Consider the following 23080-nt stretch of genomic DNA (forward strand, 5'->3'; position numbering starts at 1 on the left):
GTGATAATTATAGATAATATACTTCTCTACCTAAAGCCTAAATCTATTTCTTTTCAATAAACTACACAGAAAGACTCTACATTTTGAAATGCTGTGCTGGATAAAACTGTAGACAACACCAGAGAACTAGAAAAGGCCACGGGTTTCAGATGTCTGAGCTACATGGGCTCTTCTCAACCACCTCAGGGAGCCTGGACAAGCCACCCCTCCATGGGGAAGCTGTGCCCCTCCTGCCAGGTGCAGATAACCAGGGCCTTCTGGCCCCTCCCAGGCCAATGCTGGTGATTAGTGACAAGGCATGAAGGTGCCACATCTCACATCTTCAACAGTTGGGAGGGGCTAACTTTGTATCTGACCAGAAAGGAGAAAGAAGCTCACAAAACATACTTTATTAAATATATCGACATAATAACATTTTAAAAAGTGAATTTGCACCATTTCATACATTTTACTCACATCTTGCATTTTCATTTTTACTGACTTAAAAAGCCCAGTCAAAATTCCTCATGTGTAAAACCTCCTGGTTGATGGCCATGTAAAGTACAACATAGGAAATATAATCAATAATATTGTAATAACCCAGCCGGTGTGGCCCAGTGGTTGAGAGTCGACCTATGAACCCGGACGTCACAGTTTGATTCCTGGTCAGGGCACATGCTGGGTTGTGAGCTCGATTCCCAGTGCAGGGCATGCATGAGGCAGCCAATTAATGATTCCCTCTCATCATTGATGTTTCTATCTCTCTCTCCCTCTCCCTTCCTCTCTGAAGTCAATAAAATATATTAAATATATATAAATAATAATATTGTAATAACTATGCAGGGTACCAAGTGGGTACTGGAAATATTGGTGGGAACACTTTATAAAGTATATGATTGTCTAACCTGACCACTATGCTGTACACCTGAAACCAATACAAATGATATTGAATGTAAACTGTAATTGGAAATAAGTGATTTTAATGAAGTACTGATACAAGCAAAATGTGGATGAATCATTATGCAGGGAGAGAAGTTCTACACAAATGAGTACATATTGAGAAATTCCAAATAAATAAATAAAACCTGGTGTGCATATAAAGACTCAGAGGTTATAAATGGAAACAGAACTTCATTATTTTTCCCCTACAGAGAGTACCATAGCAATCGGTATTTCTAACCTATGATTTATTTCTTACAAATATCAAATATAACAGCTTTCCAACGAGTACTTTTTTATCTTTTTATGAAATGAAAGCACATAAAATGTGCTTTATATCGGCTCTTTTCAAAACTGATTAGAAAACAGCCCTTTACCCAGAAATTGTGAATTCTAAATATGGGTTTACTAAGAAAACTAGAAAGGAAGGCCCTTGAAAGACGAAAGACATTTACAAAATTATATGAGATTTATATATATGTTTGTGTGTGTGTGTGCGTACATTTTATTTACATATTTATGTTACATAAGTGCATTTTTTTCTGGCTTACATATTTGTAACAAAATTATACACCACTTCCCTTCGCAAACAGAGGGCCAAAGCAGTCTCTGGACCAACTCAGATAAGCGGCACCCCCACCTTGTGGAGGTTGCCTGAGCTGGTGACTTAATTAGTGAGGAAAGCACTGTCCTGTCACAGACAGCGCTCCCAGTTCAGCCCGTGGTCCTCAATGAAATGAACTTGTTGGTTTCAGCTCAATGCTTCAGGGAAGGGGGGTGAGAGGAATCGCCTAATTCATTATGTGCCGTGATTGGCACCTCTGAGCTACACAAACTAAATTTAGATTACTCAATTCTGTTTCCTTAATCAGAAAAATAGAGCAAGTGGGGGTGATGTTCAATGCAAGAGAAACAGTGGCTGTGTGAGGCAAACAAATGATTACTCGGAGAAATCTGATCGATTGTCCCCACAATTGTTTTATAGCAAAGAGGCCACCTGACCAGGCCAATGTGTTACACATGTTTACTCCTCCCTTAACCCTACAGAGCCTTATGCCCGCTAATGGTGATGGGCTTTTTGGTGCATCTGCACATATTTACTGAGAGTCTACTATGAGCAAAGCAAAGTCAAGGCTATAAAAAAGCAATAAATAAACCAGACTGTCAAGTAGTTCATTCATTTATGAAACAAATACAGTGTGTGTGGAGAGCCTACCTATATCAGGCACATAGTAGGCACTGAGCCTACAGCCATGAATTAGACTTTCTTTCTTTTTTTAAAAAATTCATTTCAGAGAGTAAGGAGAGGGAGATCAAAACATCAATGATGAGAGAGAATCACTGATTGGCTGCCTCCTGCACACCCTACACTGGAGATCCAGCCTGAAACCCGGGCATGTGCCCTTGACCAGGAATTGAACTGTGACCTCCTGGTTCATAGGTCAACACTCAACCACTGAGCAACACCGGCTGGGCTGAATTAGACTTTCATGACACTTACATCCTAGAAGGTCAGGCAGACAATAAACAAAAGCTACACAATATAATATCAGGTATGGCTAAGGAACCACAAATAAAAGTAAATGAGGCCAAGGAGTGGAGAGAGGCAGGAACTGCTAGTTTTGGTGGCATAGTAGGACGTGGCCTCTGCAAAGGTGGGATTTGAGCAGGACCGGTGGGGAGTGAGGGAGGCCCTCTGTGGAAGGGCTCTGCAAGCAAAGGAACCACCAAGCGTGGGTACGCATTTGAGACTTGAATTAGTTTCCTAGGGCTGCTGGAACAACGTACCACAAACCAGGGGGCTTAAAACAACAAAAATTATTGTCTTCCAGTTGTGAAGTCTGAAATCAAGGTATCAACAGGGCCATGCCCCTCTAAAATCTGTTGTTTTTTATACTGTTTTGTTTTAACCTGAGTGTTTTATTTTTATTTATTTATTTTTAAATATATTTTTGATTTCAGAGAGGAAGAGATAGAAATATGATGAGAGAGTAATCGATTGGCTGCCTCCTGCACGCCCCCAAACCAGAATCAAGCCAGCAACCTGGGCATGTGCCCCTGATCGGACTTGAACCCGAGACCCTTCAGTCCACAGGCCAATGCTCTATCCACTGAGCCAACCCAGCTAGAGCTTTACCTGAGTGTTTTATGTTGCAGGAGGTACAGCTACAGCTATCCAACAGGAAGTTTGAGGGGTCATCTATACAAAAACAATTTCCAGAGAAGTCATCATTCCCCTCACTAATTTGTCCTTCCCAATTGCTAATAATTGCGCTTTTCCCCCTTTTTGCTTCTGTCCACTCCCTTTTGCATTGTCTTCAAATACAGAGTAAAGACCTTTGGGTAAAGACAGGGATTCCAAAACATGAATATAACTTCACTCCCTCCCCCAGACCCGACAAAAATATAAAAATATAAAAATGTTGTTGTTGTCAGTGGTGTTTTCAACCCCAAACTTAAAAGAATTGGGGCGGGGGTGGGAGGGGAAGGGAACCATAGCAACATAATTTTGGAAGCTTTTAACGAGTTGGTTAAACAGTTCATGATTTAGCAGACACAAGAAAACTGAGTGCTAAGCTGGCCATCCTAAGACAAGAACCATCCAGATTTACATGATAGATTGGTACATGGTTCGGGGTTGGCAGCACCAGGCACCTCTGGAAGTGAGGATGAGAGAGGAGATGCGAGAATGAGATGGATTGAAAGCCTGTTACAGAAGTAGTCAGATTGCCTAGGTTTCCCCACGGCAGTGGGCGACTGCCCCCACCTACCCAGCAGCAGCCTGGAGGTTTGCTTCCTGGAGAGGAAACAGAGGGCTCTGGACTGAAGATACCAGGCACAGTTCACAGCAGAGAACCACTGAAAAGAACGAAGGTGCGGGGACCCAGCCCTCTTCTCCTTTTCCCCACAGGAACTGGGAAGAGTCTGGAACCCGACCAGCCCAAGGAGACCCAAGGACATTGATATCGGGTGGGGCCTCTCTGACGAAACGGCCCGGGCAGCTCACTGGAAAGAGGTACACATCTCTTACCCACACACTTTGAGCACTTTAACCTCCTATTTGGCATTCTCAGCAGATAACCAAGCACCACCTGACACCAGAAGAAATCCTCTAACAAGCAGAACAGAGACCCAAACAGAAAAAAACAACATGGAGGACACTGGGATGTGGCCATGGCTGCAGGACACTGCAGAGGGAAAGTGAATACTTGTCACTTGAATTGCTACAGATTAGCCTCCTGTCTGTCTCTGAATCTTGGAGCAGGTCTGCTACATCAGCACCGAAGGTAGAGAGGGTTTTGTGTGACCTCAACTTAAAGGGCCACATCAGGCTTCAGGGAGCAGAATCTATATATATATATAAAAGCCTAAGCAGCCCTAGCTAGTTTGGCTCAGTGAATAGAGCGTCGGCCTGTGGACTGGGGAGTCCCAGGTTCAATTCCGGCCAAGGGCACATGCCCGGGTTGCGTGCTCGATCCCCACAGGGCGCGTGCAGGAGGCAGCCAATCAATGATTCTCTCTTATCATTCATGTTTCTATCTATCCCTCTCCCTTCCTCTCTGAAATCAATAAAGAAATATATATATTTTAAAGCCTAAGCAACTGAACGACCTGTCGCTATGATACGCACTGACCACCAGGGGGCAGACGTTCAATGCAGGAGCTGCCCCCTGGTGGTCAGTGCACTCCTACAGCCAACCTCCCATGGCTGGCCAACCTCCCGCGGTCCCTCCCCCTCACCCCCACCGACCCCGATCGGCCCCAATCCTGGCCAGGCCAAGGGCCCCACCCGTGCATGAATTCGTGCACCGGGCCTCTAATTGAGAAATAAAAGCCCAGTGAGAGGAGAGTGCCACGAGAGCAGGGGCTCAGAACCAAGGTGTCTGTGTGCTGGACACTTGGCAGGGATGTGGGAGTTGTGACACCTGGACCACAGCCACACAGTGAAGGGAATGAAAGCCCACCTCTGTAAGGTTTGCTGCTCACTGGGCTCAATTCATTGGCCTGATGTCGCCATGACCTTGACTTCCTACCTCATCTAACCCCACAGCTCTCCCTCAGTACTTATAATTCTCAATTAATTTACACAATTAAAATTTAGGACAATTGAATCTTACCCCTCCACCTAAATTGTGATCAAATGAATTGCCTACTTGAATCCAATCATTCACATTCTTACAAGTATTTTTTATTTAACGGTATAGGCCAAATACACTGCAAATGCCACATTTCCTTCTGTCATTTCACTTACTGCAGAACAGGATACAATTTAATGTGTTCAAAAATAATGCACACAAAAAATTATAAAAAGATGTAGCTAGGACCTACATCTAATTTTTAAAAATCATTCCTTTTCACCCTAACCGGTTTGGCTCAGTGGACAGAGCGTCGGCCTGTGGACTAAAGGGTCCCAGGTTCGATTCCTGTCAAGAGCATGTACCATGGTTGCAGGCACATCCCCAGGAGGGCGTGTGCAGGAGGCAGCTGATCGATGTTTCTCTCTCATCGATGTTTCAAACTCTCTATCCCTCTCCCTTTCTCTCTGTAAATAATAAAATATATTTAAAAATAAATAAATAAAAATCATTCATTACCGCAAATATTAGCAATACCTACTAAATTTAGTAATATCTAACTTGGTATCATAAAATTATACACACACGAAAAATCCTATATAATAAAAGGCCAGCCACCATAAGCATAATGACCGGAATGACCAGAGACCAGAACCACCATGGCCCCTCACTGGGCTGGCCCCACCCCCAAGCAAGTGGTTAGGGGTGATCAGGTAGGCAGACCAGCAGTGAAGGGTGATCAGGTAGGCAGGCAAGTGATTAGGGGCAATCAGGTAGGCAGGCCAGTAGTTAGGGGCAATCAGGTAAGCAGACGGCCACTTGCAGGGCTGGCCCTGCCCCCAGCAAGCAGTTAGGGGCGATCAGGCAGGCAGGCAGAGTGGTTAGGGGTGATCAGACAGGCAGGCCAGCGGTTAGGGGCGATCAGGTAGGCAGATGGCCCCTCACAGAGCTGGCCCCGTCCCCCAGCAAAGAAAGAGGGAGGCCCAGGCCACTGGCGGTGACTCTATGGCAGGTGTGCAGCTGGCCAGCGATCGCCCAACAGAGGGAGGTCCAGGCCTGCCAAGCCATTGCACCCCACGCCTGTCGCCTAGAGGGAGGCCACCAGTGGCAGGGGAGTGGGGGGAGCAGCGCTGCACAGAAGGAAAGCAATGGCAGTGGTGGGGGTGGGGTCAGCTGCCTGCAGCCGGGGGAAGGAAAGCCCCAATAGGCCCTGATCTCAGCAGGCTTAGGGACCCTACCCGAGGGGTCCTGGATTGTGAGAGGGTGCAGGCCGGGCTGAGGGACCCCCTCGAGTGCACGAATTTTCATGCATTGGGCCTCTACTAAAAGATAAAAAAATGCAAACACATGAACTAATGTGAGACAGAAATGTTCAGCTTTAAAAAAATTAAGCCAGCAAAGAGTTTTTATGTGTATCCATTTATTGATTGCTGAGAATACAACCTGAGAATACATGACATGCATTTTGGGGGAGAAATTAACCAAATCTGAAACAAAGCCATTCAAAAAGCCTGCTGAGAGTTAATAAGGGAGTACAGATGAGATATGGGGATGACTCAGTCACTTAACAGTTGTAAGATTCTATGTGCAAATTCTTTGGGAACTTATTCTTAGTTATTTAGGAACTACCAGGAAAGAGGGAAGACCAGTCTCCCTTAATTTAAATTAATGCTAGAAAGGATGCTGTTCACTGAAGCATTGAAAAAAAATTTTGCTCTTCAAATTAAGACAGTTCCATTTTTACAAGTTCTTCCATATCAATCCGTATGCCTCAGAATTACAAGCAGCTACACGGATTTAGAAAAGATTAATAATGATGCAAGAGGCTATTCATTTGATTCCAGCATCTATTGTTAAATTATACTCTGTTCTAATACTAGCAAATTTTTACACCATAGTGTCAATCTTCCCAAGATGTTTAACCCATTGATACAATAAAATGATACAAATTAAAGAATTTCAGTTATAATTAAAAGGACAAAAATCTTAAGTAACTGGAATGTCTTAGACCATAATTAAAAACTGTTTAATTATATATATGGTATATAGGTGCAAAGATTATAACCTATAATTACATAAAATGCTGAAATATATTCATAATAGCACTTACATGCCACGTATTTCTCAATTTTGTAATGGATATTTTTTCTTAAAATGGCAACATCAATGTCACTTTACTGTATGTTCCAGTGTTTTGGATTGCTTTCTGTGGTAGCAGGAAAACAAATAACAAAAGGGGAAAACAGAACCAGACATATCCCCATAGAATAAAAAAGGGAAGATCTTGGCTTTTTGTTCTTTTGGACGAGGCAGTCTGTTGCTCTCAGGAACCATGTGCTGGCCTTCGTGCTTCAGGAGGCACCGGTTACGGCTTGCAGCGCTGGACAAAGCGAGGGTATAAGCATACATCTCGGATGTGATACCTATTCAGAATCCAGGTCAAGAATCGTTCCAAGCCCAAGCCATAGCCTCCATGAGGGCAGGTACCATATTTTCTCTGTTTAAAAAAGAGAGAGGAATATGCTTAATTTACAGTTTTTCCTAAAATAGTTAAAATTTTCTACTGTGAAATGAGTTAGCTTATTGTGGTTAAGAATTCAACCCTTAATCTAAATACCTTCATGGAACACATGTGAAGAAATAATTTGGTATGGAAAATAAAACAGGGATTAAGTGCTACCTTGGAAAGAAGAGATTTCAAACTTTAAAGCCAAGTCAATGTCTTTGGTTATAAGAGGAAAATGAAAGATAGCACTAGATATTGGTCAGATCCAATGACAAATGTTTAAAAGCTCAGTAGCGATGAGCAAGGCCAGCAGTTAAATAGGGTTTCAAATGAAGTTAACATATTATTAGCCAAAACCAAAACTAGCAATATTCACATGACACATTGTTATAATCATGAAACTGAATAAAGTTCTTTAAATCCTAAAGTTCCATCCTGAATCATCACCTTTTAAATTTCAATTTATACAAAACTACTACAATAAAAAAATGTAAAGAGTATTTGAAAATTGTTTCTACCTGATCTGTGTACCAGTAATAGGGTGTGGGGTCAATTCCTTCCCTTTTATAACCTGCCAGCATTTCTTCACTATCCCAGATACGCATGGAGCCTCCCACAATCTCGCCAACATTGGGCATCAACACGTCGACCTTTAACAACAAGTAAATCAAATGCAGTTACGACAGGCTATCAGTCATGACACTGCTCTACAGTTTAAATGAAAATCACAATTAAGCCCTAGCAGGTTTGGCTCAGTGAATGGAGTGTTGGCCTGTGGACTGAAGGGTCCCAGGTTCGATTCTGGTCAAGGGTACATACCCGGTTGCGGGCTTGATCCCCATTAAAGGGTGTGCAGGAGACAGCTGATCAATGATTCTCTCTCATCATTGATCTTCTATCTCTCTCTATCAATGTTCTATCAATAAAAATATATTAAGAAAAAAGAAAAAGAAAATCACAATTAAGCTCCTATAGCAGGGGTGGGCAACCTTTTTGTGAGTGCGTGCCAAAACCAGCAAAATCTGACTCAAAATTCTTCTGCGTGCCAACCCTAATTTTTTGAGAACATATTACGCCTACTTGATATCTCTTAAGGTGTATGTATGTGAAGAACCTTGAAGAAATAATAAAATTCATTCGAGCGACAAAAACACAGTATGTGATGATGAAAAATACATTTATTTTTTAATGTATACATGTTATGTAAACATGTATACATTATTTATTTATCTAAGATGCACGTACACTGAATTTATCTGAAAAATAAAAAAGTCGATATTAAGAAAAAAATTATAAATGGAAGATTATAAGAGAGGGTTTCGCGTGGCAGCAAAAGTTACTGGTGTGCCATGTTTGGCACGTGTGCCAGGGGTTGCCCACCCCTGTCCTATAGCTGAAGGAGTACTATGATCATGCAAAATGCAAATATTCAAATTCCGTAATTTAACAAAGTAAATTTATTAGAGGACAAAAAAAACTTCTTAAAAAAATGTCATTCTAGATTTATAATCAAGTATTTGCCATGAGCTGTATATTATCCCAATAACAGTCTCCACCCCCTTAAAAAACAAAATTATTAATACTGTTCGAATCACAACTGACAGATTCAGTGAGGCGGGAATCCTCAGGACAGCGCTGCATATAGAAGGACTTGATCTCCACAGGAAATCGACACAGCAGGATGGGCTCATTAATGGTGTCCGTCATCAGTCTCTCAGGAGCTTCAGGGATATCCTGAGGTTGAACAAGACTTTATTAACATTTATAGCTCTAAATGCAACAAGACAGAAGCAGCTCTTTCACCTAGTAGCTACCCTTCCTCTTCTTAATGCAACACAGGAAGAATACATACCCACCATCACCCAGACACACAGGGTAAGGGACAATTTCTTTAAAAAACAAATAAATATATTTTAAAAACCCAGTTATTAAATAAACTATAAAATGATCTGCATCCTTCTACAACACAGCTCATGTGCCATGCTGCTTGAGGAATGAACCCCCCCAAAAACAAGCAAAAACCCCCACCCAAGTCATTATCACTGTGACTAGATATTGCTCATTTTGTCAATGGCTAGTTTTATCTAGCTCTGAAGCAGACATGGTCCATTTCATCCCATAAGACACATGATAATTAGTGAATGTTCCAGAATACACCGATATACACACAGTGTATGTTATTAATAACAACAATCTTTTGCCTGGCTGGAGAGGCTCAGTGGTTGAGCGTTGACCTATGAACTGGAGGTCACATTCGATTCCCAGTCAGGGCACCTGCCCAGGTTGTGGGCTTGATCTCCAGTGTGGGGCGTGCAGGAGGCAGCCAATCAATGATTCTCTCTCATCATTGATATTCTTATCCTCTCTCTCCCTCTCCCTTCCTCTCTGAAATCAATGAAAACAAACAAACAAAAACAATAATAATCTTTAAACTCTCCTAGTATCTGCACTTCTTTCCTATAATAATAAATCTGTGTACCTTCAATGATAGTAAGACACCATCATAAGACAAATAGCCAATGTCAAATTTTAAGTGTAACCACACCTGGAATAGTTAGCAAGATTTGTTAGATGATGATGAATCACTTTCTCTCTCAAACATCCTTCAGTAAACCACACATAAATACCACTGAAAACTCCTGTCCCAATAAAAACTGAAGAAAGAACTGGACAAGATGCACTGATTTGTTTAGTGTAGGAACTGAAGTGGAGCTTAGCAATCACCTGGCCCACCTGTTTCCAAGCTCTAGTCCCTCGAGCCCTGTGCCCTCTAAAGTACAGAGAGATGGGAGGTGAGTGGGAGAGCTCTGGTTTCTCAGCTTTTAGCTACTTTGCACCCTAGAGTTCTGCATAAGATTTAATTGAAGGAAGAGGAGTCTTTTCCAAAAGTCTTTAGAATGTTTATCTACTGTAGCATCCTCATGTGTATGGGTGTAGAGTAAGGACTGGCATGTCCTTAGCACTTCCTGTGCCAGGGACCCTCTAGGCCAGCGGTTCTCAACCTGTGGGTCGCGACCCCTTTGGGGGTCAAATGACCCTTTCACAGGGGTCGCCTAAGACCATCGGAAAACACATATATAATTACATGTTGTTTTTGTGATTAATCACTATGCTTTAATTATGTTCAATTTGTAACAATGAAATCGGGGGTCACCACAACATGAGTAACTGTATTAAAGGGTCGAGGCATTAGGAAGGTTGAGAACCACTGCTCTAGGCATTTTGCTCACTAAATCTTCACGACTTTGCAAAGTGGATGTTACCTCCACATCAGAGGTAAGGAGCCAGGGAGCAGGGTCACTGGCCTGCAGTTATACAGCAGTGAGGACATAGGTGGGAGCTAAGCCCACCTGGGAAGCCTTCTTACTCCAAAACTTGTATTCTCTCCACTCAGTCACACCGCTTGGCTAACAGTTCTAAAGTCTTCAGTACAAAATTCTATTATACACCATCAATTGAATTCATGAAACATTAAGAGTAATTTACATAGGTCAAGTCTACTGTCTGTCCTCTCTATAAATTCCTTCTAAAAACAAACAAACCTCTAGCTAGCAGTAGTTACATTTCCTCTGTAGAACAGTTGGATTTGCAAATATTATGCAAGGAATGGTTAAATGCACAGGAAAGAGGACTTAGAATCATGTTAACAATTTATACCCTCACCCTGGCAGCTCAGTTGGTTAGAGCACTATCCTGATATGCCAAAGTTGTGGGTTCAATCCCCAGTCAGGGCACATACAAGAATCAACCAATGAATTCATAAATAAGTGGAAAAACAAATTGATGTCTCTCTCTCTCTCTCTCTCTCAAATCAATAAATAAAAAATTTAATAAAAAATTTAACAAACAAAATATCCGATACCCACTCAGTTTACCTGTCAGTTACCTGGGCCTCAGGCCAACTTCCTTATCAAGGCTTCTCTTGGTTTTGCAATTTAACCAGCGGCTATTTTCTTCTTTGAATCCCCTCTACGTGAAGGAGTTTGATTTACTGTTTTGAGGGGAAGGGATCCTTTTTGCGAAGCCAAATACTTTCTCCAGACAGACAAAAACAAAATATATATACACTAGAGACCCAGTGCCCGAAAATTCATGCAAGGGGGTAGGGGGGGTAGGGGTGTCCCCCCGCCGGTTTAGGCCCGATCCCAGGGACATCCTTCTCACAATCTGGGGACCACTGGCTCCTAACTGCTTACCTGCCTGCCGGCGTGATCGCCTCTAACTGCCCCCCCTGCAAGCCTGATCACCCCTAACCACCTCTGCCTGCCTGATCGCCCCTAATTGCCCCCTCGCCGGCTTGGTCGCCCCCCAACTGCCTCCCCCTGCTGGCGTGTGAGCCCCTTACTGCCCCCCCCCCCCCGTCGGCCTGGTTGCCCCCAACTGCCCGCCTGCCGACCTGGTCGCCCCCAACTGCCCCCGCTGCTGTACCGGTCACCCCACGCAGCCTGCTGTTCAGTCGTTTGGTCGTCCCTCACTAACCCCCCTGCAGGCCTGGTCACCCTACACAGCCTGCTGTTCAGTCATTTGGTCATCCCTCACTAACCCTCCTGCTAGCCTGGTCACCCAATGCAGCCTGCTGTTTAGTCGTTACTGTGACGACGTCCTGGACAACTTGCATATTCCTCTATTATTAGTATAGATGCTAACATTTTGCAGTAAATTTACAGTTTACAACTTTCTGAGGCATCCTGCCAACCTAGAGAATTACAACCAAGCCCATGACTGATCATGGAAGAAGAGAAGAGAGGCAACGGATGAGGTGTGAAGGCTAAAAACTTGCTAATATTTATTGAACACTACAGAAAGGCACTGTTCTAAGGCTTACTCTACATCTATTAAGTCAATGAATCATCAGCGATCCTAGAAGGTTCAGTTACCATTGATTTGATGGCAAGCAGATGCCTCCGGCATCACTGGTTAATTAAGCAGAAGTAGCAATCCACTTAAGCACAATGCCGCCTTTGAAACAATGATTAGAAAGGAATACAAACCTCTCCAAACTCATAGAAAGTTCCATCTTCTTTCTTTATATTGTGTTCTTTGAGCCACACAATAGCATCTGAATAGTTCATCCGTTTGAAAGGTCGTTTGGGGGGCTTGAAGTTCTACAGAAGGAAAAATACAGTGTATAGAAAGAAACCATTAACACTAAAATTCCCATTTTAAGAAAAACTACTTAGTATCATTGTAAAATATTATTTCAGACTAAAAATCAATGTGGACATTTCTAAAAAGAAAAACATATGAACTTCCTCCTAAGTTAAAATGTTATTAAATTATTGACAATTATTTTTTTAATGCATGAATATAAAAACACTTTAATTTTAAATACTTCCACTTTTAAAGTACTCTCTGAAAGGGATGTCAAAAAAGCATTAGATAAAAGAGGTTTCAAACGTTCTGCAGGGCTCTGATTGAGGGGGAGATGAGTGGAACTGACTACTGGTAATTACATAACTGGAATCTTTGTGGTAATACACATGAGAGTATAAACTAACTCCAGCAAACTCATTATTCCCTGAAACCATTGGTGTGAAGTTATATATTGTTGTTATTTCCAAAGGTGATTCTACTTTTATTGAAATGCAGCAGTCACTGAGCACCAACTATGTTGCTTATTACGTAGTCCAGTTAATGTGTCCCTAACAAAAAAAAGCCACAGATGATCTTATCTCTTCTTTGTGTATGTACCTGTATGTTTGAAGCTGTTTGCACATTCTTGGTTACTTACTTTTGAAGTAGTGTGGAGAAATGGCAACTATTAGCCATTTACTTCAAAGCTCGCCAACCCATTTAACCTATAAATACTGAGGGTGAAAACAACATTGCCTTTCAGAAAAGAAATCATAATTTTGTATTTCCATAAAACTCTAGACCTACCGGATTGAGGTCATACACTATGCTTGCTGCGGGTGATTTCAAGACTCTATCTACCACGTCACAAACCAAGTCCTCCAACCGGTTCAGGAGCTCCTCAAAGGTCAGGAAAGGGCACTCTGCCTCCACGTGAGTGTATCTGAAGAACGAGACACTAGCTCAGAGCTGTTCTTCGTTTCTACTAAGTTTCTCTCATACAAGGATTTTAACATTGGGAAACTGTCCAGAAAAGTAAAATTCCATCCTTGCTAAATCTGCAAATTAGTTTTAGCACACACCTACCTTTCCCCTTTAAATAATTAATGTTTGTTTATTCCTTAACACATAAAGGATCAGGGCCAAGTAAAAGGAAGGCCTTAGCTAGCTATGGCCTAAGAGGCAAAACTTTTTACATGGTTTCAATTAATTTATTCAACTGCTCTTCATATATCCTCTTAACATACCAACACATTTACATAGGCATCCTTTGACTACATAAAAATTGCTTTCCTAAACAATTATTTTTAAAATTTTTAAAATAAAAAGACAATTCATACTCAGCCAGGTGCCTTCTTGTTCTGGATTGTTCTGCCCTGTATGACTGTGCAATACAAAAAACATCCCCCAGAGCTGGAATGCAGGTCTCCAGGTACAACTGAGAGGACTGAGTCAAAAATGCCTCTTCTCCAAAATAGTCAAGCTTGAAGAGTGTAGCACCACCTTCCACTTGAGTTTGCACTAAGGTTGGAGGAGTAACCTGTTCAAACGGAAAGGAGTAAAGAAAGCCCACTGTGAGCACCTCTATTCAAGTTGAAGAATGGCCAAAGGTATCATTTGCAAGAGATGAGTGCACACTTACTTCACAGTACCCCCTATCAAAGAAGTGATCTCTAAAGCACCTGGTGACCATGGAGCGAGCTTTCAGGATTTTGGACATGTTTTCTCCTCGGATCATCATGTGTCTGTTGTTGAGCTGGACGTCAACGTCAGACTCTTCGTTGATCAAGTTATCAGCTCCTCCAGCAGGGGCCAAGCCAACCAGTTCCCAGAAGTCGCAACTCAGCTCATGGCCCCCAGGAGCCTACATTTTTTTAAAAAAGAAGGGGAGGAATGAAAGGAAAGGAGAATGAAACAAAAAATTTACAGTAGTAGTAAAGATTTTAATTTATGTCAAAATGTAATAGATTCTAATGATCTTTCTGACACCACATTGCTCGAACCTGCCAGGTCCCATGACATGTGGGTTAGAATCTTCTGCTTAGTCCTGCACACAGGTATGCTAATCATTCAAGGATCTAACCTGTAGCCTAGAAATTACTCAAACAACCTCCCTGCTTGCCACAACTTCCCCAAAGAGATAAGGAAGGTATGTAAAAAAAAAAAAAAAAGTTTATAAAAAAATTGACAGGAATCTTGTGAGTGGGACCAAGATAACTGAAGTTTGCCGAACAAAAGCAAAGAATTTTCACCACCCCCTTGGGCCCTTCTTGGCATCCAGGCGTCTGCAGTCATCAACCACCTCTTGACTTTAAACCCCTCCTGTTTTCCCCTGTCCCCTGACATAAGATGACTGAATTCTGTACTTTCTCAAGATGGTTCTTGAGGACGCTAGTCTGCCTTCTCCTCTGCTTACTGGCTTCCGAATAAAGTTGCTTTCCTTACCCCAATTCCTTGTCACTCGACTTACTTGGTTGTCCTGCAGCGAGCACTTTGAGTTTTTACTTGATTACAAAATTTTTGGTAAGCTATTTCTAAAAATCTCATCATTATTAGCCTACCCTTCTAACAGACCCAATAATTCAATTTTATATTGATATATTTAATATTCCTTTCGGAGTTAATTCACATACAAGTTTTTGAAAAATTAGAAAGCACAAAGTAAAAAATAAAACTATAATCCCACAACTTGGAGTAACTACTAACTACTACTAACATTTTGGTATATCTTTCTAGCCTTTACCAATAATTGAAAGTAACACAATACTCACATTGAAAAGCTCTTTAAATGCAAAGATTTTACTACAAGCTGTTTCTCCTTGGAACATATATATTGTAAAAGTTCAAATTCTCCCTGATAATTCCATTAAAAACAATTCATTTTAGAAGCCACAGATTAAGGAATACATAATTTTCTTCGTGCCAAACATTGGACAGCAAGTAGCATCACAACAATCACTCCATTTCCCAATCACATTAATTCCAAGGAAAATCCAGGGAACTTGGATCAGATATTCACTCTAAATACAGGTTCTTCTTTTACATGAGCTCTGACTCTCTTTAATCAGTATTTCTAGTCTAGTAGGTAGAATCTAGGGGCTCCCTCTGGTGGTTAGTATGTCACCTTGGTTTTCTTTCCCAGCCAAGGAAAATAACCGCAGTAATAGTTACTTGAGCAATAATTACTAACAAGTAACTGTAACTGGTACAGGTTATGTGCCTGTTGGCTAGGGAACAAACATCTTTCTGCATATCAGTTATATTTAACTTTTCTAAGAGGTTCTCAAATTCTATCCAAAAATTTTCGATTTAGATTACTGCTCTTTCCTGAAATTTCTTGGATTAAGTTTTTATTTCCACCTAGCTGAAAAGTTATTCACACACCCACAGCAAAGTGGCTATATTATGGTCCATGAGGATTATTCAGGAATTCTACAAGGTTGGATATCTCTGAGTTTGTTACATCTTCTGAGCTGTACAGTGGGATTTCACAGGAAAAGGAAAAGGCATACTAAATTTAGCAACTGCATCATATTTGTGTGTTTATATGCCAAATACCAAAAGTACGAATTGGAATACAAGCAAACAGCTATTCACCCAGTGAGAAAGTCAATCCACTCACCTGTTTGCCCTTTGGGGTAAGATTTAGCATTCCGTACACTGCAACACTACTCTCAGTGGACAAGACTACTCCATTGTAACACTGACACTATAAAAAGATCAAGTTCAAACTTAGTTATTCACATTTACATTAAAATATTCTAACGTATAGAAAACAAAGGGGATTATTTACAAATTATCTGGTCCAAAACTAGTAAAATAAGATGGCCATCAATTTTTAATATTAATACAGAATAGCTATTTTTATAAAAGATTTATCTCTATATAAATATACACATTTATGTAAATAGATACTTTACATACATACATAGGCATAAATGACATTAGCCCACATCTCTTAAAAATATTTGAAAAATTCATTTTTATTTGAAATTCAGACTGTTAAAATAATACAGTCAATATGAGCTATGATCACCAATACTTGTTAAAATCATTAGAAGAAAGTGATGGGAAACTTCGTAATGGAGGGAGGGACCAGGCTACCAACACCTGAGCCCACAATTCATAAAAAAAAACACACACAAAAACATAAAAACAAAAAACCAACCAGACATTATGTGTTTCACAATATGCAATTGGAAGAGCTTTGCCCATGAAATAGTGGTGCCAAATATCTATATATCTATATAAATAACACATATATATATATATATATAAATTATATAGATAGATACATATGATTAGACTTAACATCCAGCGTATGCAATTGACCAAATCCAGAGAAATTCCACAGGACAAACAACCAGTTTTTCCCCAACAAATAAATGTTTTCCATAATAACAGTTAAAATTTTAAAAACTAACAATAAAGGAAGCTACTGAAAAAAATCGAAATTTTAACCACAAGTAAGAGAAAATATTTACCAAATCATCTGACAAGACACACTGAAGATACCCTGTACCATCCCGCAACACCAGAAACATTAAGTTCTTTCCTGAAAGGAGAAAGAGAAATGTATTGAAAGTTCAGACCTCCCAGGGGCTGCCCTTCCTCTGAAGTGTCCCTGGTTATATCACTGCTCAGTATTTGTAAAGCACATTATCTTCTTAATTGTACTTTCAAATCCCATGTGATCCTCATGACCCACGCAACCAAGGGAAAGCAGACAGTAAGCAACATGAGATGAGGGATTAGTCCTATTAGCCGCTGAAGCCCCAGCAATGCCTAATGGACTGTGCACTAGGCGCGAGGTGCAGAAACACCGTGGTAAAGAATCATTTTTTCTTATTTACATCTCGCCCTTTTTAAATGAACCTTCACCGGAGGATATGTCTTTAGAGAAAAAGAGAGAAAAACATCGATGTGAGAACATTGAACATTGATTTGTTGCCTCCCCTGCACGCTCAGACTAGGGATCGAACTTGCAACCCAGGCGCAACCTTTTGGTTTTCAGGACGACGGTCAACCAATTGAGCCACCCAGCCAGGGCGAATGTCCCATTTCTTTTTACGAAGGATTTGGATTTGATAACCACTTACAATAAAACACGTGTTATAAAGTTATAAAAATAGAAAGAGAAAACAAAATATCAGCAGAAGCAGAATGCAAATATACTAATCATAAGTGTCACGAGTTCTACCATCAGTAAGTTTCAGATTTGGCTCTCCACTTCCTGCTTTTCATTAAAAAACTAAGTTCAACTACACAAATATTTATTGGACACCTTCTGATCACTGTGATTGCTTACAGGTAAAGAGCATTTAAATTTTTTAAAAACTTTTAATAGTCATATTGAATAAGAACAAATTTAGGATATAAGTCACTATCTCCTCTAAAAAACTAGCATCCAAAAATCGAAATATTTCCAAGTAAATGTTTTTACATTACTCTTCATCTAAGACCAGGGATATTTAAAAATAAAAGAGAGAAAAGGAAAGCTATGCCATTTACCTTGCCTTCGCAGCCTATGGACCCAGCCAAACACTTTAACTCTTTGGCCTCTATATCCTTCTAATGCATGAATCTTCACCTGTCAAATTAAAATAAATAACATTTCACTAACTGTGTCATTTATCACATATCAATTTTTCACTAATATTAGATGGATGACAGTAAAGCGTTAAAATTTCAAAAATGGTGCAAAACTACAGATTAGTAACTTTACTGCAGGTTAGAACCAGAAAACTTCACCATACTGCGTGGTTAAAAAAAACCTCTTTCTCTTAGTGCAAAACCAACTGTGAGAAACACCCAGAATTTCAGCTATGGCTACAGAAAATCAGTGAGTACATGAATTCACAATAGCAATAACCCAAATCCACACAGAGCCCTTTCCCTGACCTCACAGTCCCTCCAGACATTCTGGGAGGTAGAAGTTAACAAAGGCTAGCTAGCTTTCTGTTTGGGGGATGAAGGAGAATAGAGAGATGAGTAAAGGGGATGGTGAATACAGCCAAGAAAACAGCTTCCTCACTAAGAAAACAGGGAAAATATGGCAGTTCATCAGCAATCAGAACTGTCTGAAATCTAAGCATGCCCAGAGGCCAGCATCCTGTTCTAGAAAGAATAGAGAAAGAATCCAATTTCATAAAATCACAAAACTTTGTATTTAAAAAATCCTGTCTGACTGGCATGGATCAGTGGTTGAACATCAACCTATGAACCAGGAGGTCACAGTTCAATTCCTGGTCAGGGCACATGCCCAGGTTGTGGGCTCGATTCCCAGCATAGGACTTGCAGGAGTCAGCCGATCAATAATTCTCTCTCATCATTGATGTTTCTCTCTCCCTCTCCCTTCCTCTCTGAAATCAATAAAAATATTTAAAAAAAGAGAAAATGAACCTCAAAAGAACCACCAGCCGCAAAACTATAAAACATTACTTCTCTCCATCCCTTCTTGTACAAGGAAAGACGGACAATGCAAAGGAACAAACCTCGCGGCAGGGCCCTCAGACACAAATAACAGTTTGCCGTGTTTGTGACAACACACATCACACTTACACATTTTGGCTCTGGAAGACTTGGATCGTTTTCAATGGTAATCTTCTTTGCTTCTTCCAGGTTCTTTTCTCTTCTCAAATTGTCTTCTGCCTAATTTTAATGATAAAGCAATTTGTTAACACGGTTCCTAGTGTTCTAACTTTTCAAATGTTCTCAGTTGTGAGTTCATTGCTCACCTCTTTCTTTTCCCGGGATTCACTCTTCATTTGTTCCCTATGCCACATTTTCCTAATGTTCTTCATCTGTGATTTAGAAATAACATCCCACCGCTAGAGAGAAGAATAGATATTTAGTTTTTCAAGACCTCTAATTCTGATGAATACTCAGAAAATAAAATTCTGCAAAGGTTTTCGTTCACCCTACCTCATTTTCTTTTTGTGAATCTACGTAAATGGTAGGAAATGGTTCTTTTCCCACTGTCATCAAAGCCTTGGATGGGGAGAGAGAAAAAGAAAATATCCTTAACATTGTACAATATTTGAGATCAAAATAACACGGTAATTATGAGGCAACTTCAACTGTCTAGAACAGTGATGGCGAACCTTTTGAGCTCGGTGTGTCAGCATTTTGAAAAACCCTAACTTAACTCTGGTGCCGTGTCACATATAGAAATTTTTTGATATTTGCAACCATAGTAAAACAAAAACTTATATTTTTGATATTTATTTTATATATTTAAATGCCATTTAACAAAGAAAAATCAACCAAAAAAATGAGTTTGCGTGTCACCTCTGACACGCGTGTCATAGGTTCGCCATCACTGGTCTAGAACATAATCAAGAGCCAAGAAGAGACCCCAAGAGTTGAAAGTCAATATTGATAGATCGACTGGTTGAAGTACTAAGAACATTTTTTTTTTAGCTCTCGGGTCCTTTTGCAACAATTCTAACAAGTTCAGTGACATGGTATAGAGTTTCCCAGCCACAAGTAGACTAGAAGCAACAGATTTTAAGTGGCGCAGGGGCCAGAGGGAGTTATGCTGACAATAGAGGAGACAGATGATAGCAAAAGCCAGTTACAGATCACATCTAAATGATTAATCCTGGCTAAGGAACAGATAAGCCAATTCTGAAACTCTAGCAACAAAATAATGGCTAAGAACACAAAGGGCTAAGTTTCATTTAATTTTAAAAATTACTCTTATGTAGAATACCTCTTTCATTAATACTGGAACACATCAGCTTTGAGGTTATTGAATACTAGAGGCCTGGTGCACGAATTCATGCACAGGTAGGGGCCGGCCGGGGGAAGGGGCTGCTGGCCGTTGGCGACAGTTCAGCCCCCTAGTTGAACTCCGGTTGAACTCCCAGTAGAGGGGACAATTTGCATATTAGCCTTTTATTATACAGGATTTTATAATTCATATTCTTTTTTTAAAAAAATAGTTGAAAGTATGTAAAAGATAAATGTTTTATTAACTACTTCAAATTTCTTCCAAGTTGTTAAGTCAACCAAGAAATAATTGTAAGGAATAAGATCTAAAGCTTACAAAAAGCTTTCTAAAAGTATAGTTTCCAAACCTAAAAAACACCTTTCCTCCTGTTTTAACAGCAGTTCCAACTCAATGATTGGTACAGAGGAGGGGGAAACCTGGACCTTTTAAAAAACACCCAAGAACTCATGTTTTTAACCATCAGACTTTGTAGGGATGTTTGCAAATCATTAGGAATTCACTTAATACCTGACACTCTCTACTGATCACTCCTTTTTTATCACTGAAATTGAAGGAGCCAAACTGTAATTCCCCAAATCAGAATGGCATGCTTTTGCTAACAGGGACATTCTGCAAACATTCACCTAAACAGTGTTGTCAGTTTGGGGAGCTCAAGTCACCCCAACAGCCCAGAAATGAGAGAAATATTTCCCCCTAAGAGTTAAAAAGTAAGAACTATGTACGACACACCAAAGCATAACTAGAGAGAATGCTCCCGGGAGAGGAACACTTGATCATAACCTAAATAGGTGTTGCAACATAGCTAACACAAAGGGGGATTGGCCAGGTATGGACACAGAACAAAGTGTCAGGGCAGTTTTTCCTAGGGCTGCCCAAGGAGGGAGCTTTAACATTTCGTTACCTGGCAGGTGCAGACATTGCAGTTCAACAGGCAAACCCATGGCTACCTACGGAGGGATCTCTCGACCCACACCTTAACCTGAAGCTGAATATTATTTCAACAAGAACTGAAAAAACTGGCCATCTGACTCATTGGAGAGACACATTCCAAGATGCAATGCCACATAAGGAAAAAAGACGACATTTTTAAAATGTTCAAATAAGCTTAGACTTAGATCTGTTAAAGCTACATTTCTATACACAATCTTTACTTTCCTTTTTCTGAACACTCTCTTCAAAACCCAGTGCTTGAAATGAATTATTGACAAATCACGTAATAATTGACATAAGTCACTCATACACGCAAAGCTGCTCTGCTAGGAGAGGGGACACTACCTTCAGACCGGTTTTAAAAGGCTTCTCCTTGGTTCCGTCACCTGTCGCATCATTTCCCTCTCGATCCGAGACGTAGAGCTCTGCTGTTTTACAAAGTGAGAATGAGTTACACATCTGGACAATAATTATCAGTCATCTCATACTGCAACTACTTCATCCATTCTTTATTTCTGTGAACAGAACAGGCAGCTGAGTTACTATAGTGAAAAACTGCCACAGCCCAAAAGAAGATGGATCACAATTACTTTCCCAGGCCCGTTCCCATGAAATCCATCTCATAAAAACATACGGGTTGCACATGTAGCTTTTCAAAATGAACTTTGATCCCGTGAGTGACCCGTGAGCCTGCTTCCATCTCCCCGGGTTCCCAGTCGTGAGGACGGGCTGTGAAGCGGGCCAGACCAGCCTGGGGTCCTGGGATGTTGCACCTTCACTTCCCAAGCCCATTCCCTTGACGGTAAAATAGGGGAGGAAACAACGCCCGCCTTGACGGCTGCACTGAGGACGAAATCAAGGCACACAGACAAGTCCGGTCCCCCAGCGTCGGCGCCCAGATGTCAAACAGGTACCAGTCCCTTCTGGTCTCTCAGGGAACCCGAAGCTCTGGGGTGAAACACGGTGCAGAAGGCCTCGCGGCCAGGAAGTCTGACGGGGAAGCACGTCGGCTTTTCCCTTTGCTGCCGCTCCAGATGGAGGGCCGGGAAACCTCAGCACAAACGGGGGCTGGGAAAGACGGTTCGAATTCTAAAGGCCTTCCTGGCGATCATTTGGAAGAGTGATGTCGATGAGGGGGTCCCCTGTGAGGTTCGCCAGTGCCTCCCTCAGCCGCATCACGGGATGTTCGGGGGGCAGGGCGGGAGCGGCCGCCACACCCGGCCCGGGGCCCCGAGGGCTGGAGGGAGGCCGGGGCGAGCCCAGCAGCCCGGCCCGGCGGGCCCAGGCCCTGCACACCCTCCTGCGATCGTCTCTGTCTGAAGGGTGGGGGCACGCCCACTCTGCGCCAGGCCGTCTGTAAGTGCTGGTCATCGGCCTGAGCGAGGTTCCCGCCCCGGGCAGAGGCAACGCGCCCCTACACACCCGGGGGTCCCCGAGCCGCACTCACCTAGTACCATCCCTGCGGTCGCCCGGGTCACCTCCAAGGACATCACCTCCCAACACGCCGCCGCCTTGTCACCGCAACGTGCACCGGCGGCTTCCTCGACTCCAACGTTGCATCATATAACGTCGAGCCTAGGTCGCCTCAATGAGTCACCCGAGCATCGCGGCGCCATTGGTTACAGGAGCTTAGGCGACAAGGGCAAGTGTGGCTGCGGCCGCCATCTTTGGGCCGGGCAGAGACAACTTCCGGCCCGGCCGGCGCCCCGCCCCCTGACTCGCCCCGCCCCGCGTACTCCGACATCCGGGGCGGGACTCCTGAACCATCGGACTCGCCCGGGGCAGCTAGTTGCTCCCTTCCGTCTCCTCCTCCCTACTTTCTGCTTTCTCTGGCGAATTTTA

General features: G+C 41.8%; 1 protein-coding gene across 4 annotated transcripts; it reads right to left on the reverse strand.

The window, feature by feature from the left end:
* Positions 1 to 6394: 6394 nt before the first annotated feature.
* On the reverse strand, positions 6395 to 22862 carry NARS (asparaginyl-tRNA synthetase). Of its 4 annotated transcripts, none has more exons than XM_006087135.3 (15): positions 22686 to 22862; positions 21584 to 21666; positions 19498 to 19563; positions 19311 to 19403; positions 19135 to 19224; positions 18085 to 18163; positions 17058 to 17128; positions 16196 to 16282; positions 14216 to 14437; positions 13914 to 14113; positions 13381 to 13516; positions 12492 to 12605; positions 9103 to 9234; positions 8019 to 8150; positions 6395 to 7491 (listed from the first exon to the last, which is right to left on the reverse strand). In XM_006087135.3, the coding sequence occupies exons 1-15, from the start codon at positions 22726 to 22728 to the stop codon at positions 7360 to 7362; spliced, it is 1680 nt and encodes a 559-aa protein (XP_006087197.1). In that variant the 5' UTR covers positions 22729 to 22862; the 3' UTR covers positions 6395 to 7359. The 4 variants fall into 4 exon arrangements, with proteins under 4 accessions (XP_006087197.1, XP_023608394.1, XP_006087198.1 ...); XM_023752626.1 differs by having other exon boundaries at positions 21584 to 21753; positions 22686 to 22823; XM_006087136.3 differs by having other exon boundaries at positions 21584 to 21663; positions 22686 to 22814.
* Positions 22863 to 23080: the final 218 nt, after the last annotated feature.

This window comes from Myotis lucifugus, unplaced genomic scaffold (genome assembly GCF_000147115.1).
Source record: "Myotis lucifugus unplaced genomic scaffold, Myoluc2.0 scaffold_36, whole genome shotgun sequence".
In the NCBI taxonomy this organism is placed as follows: domain Eukaryota; kingdom Metazoa; phylum Chordata; class Mammalia; order Chiroptera; family Vespertilionidae; genus Myotis; species Myotis lucifugus.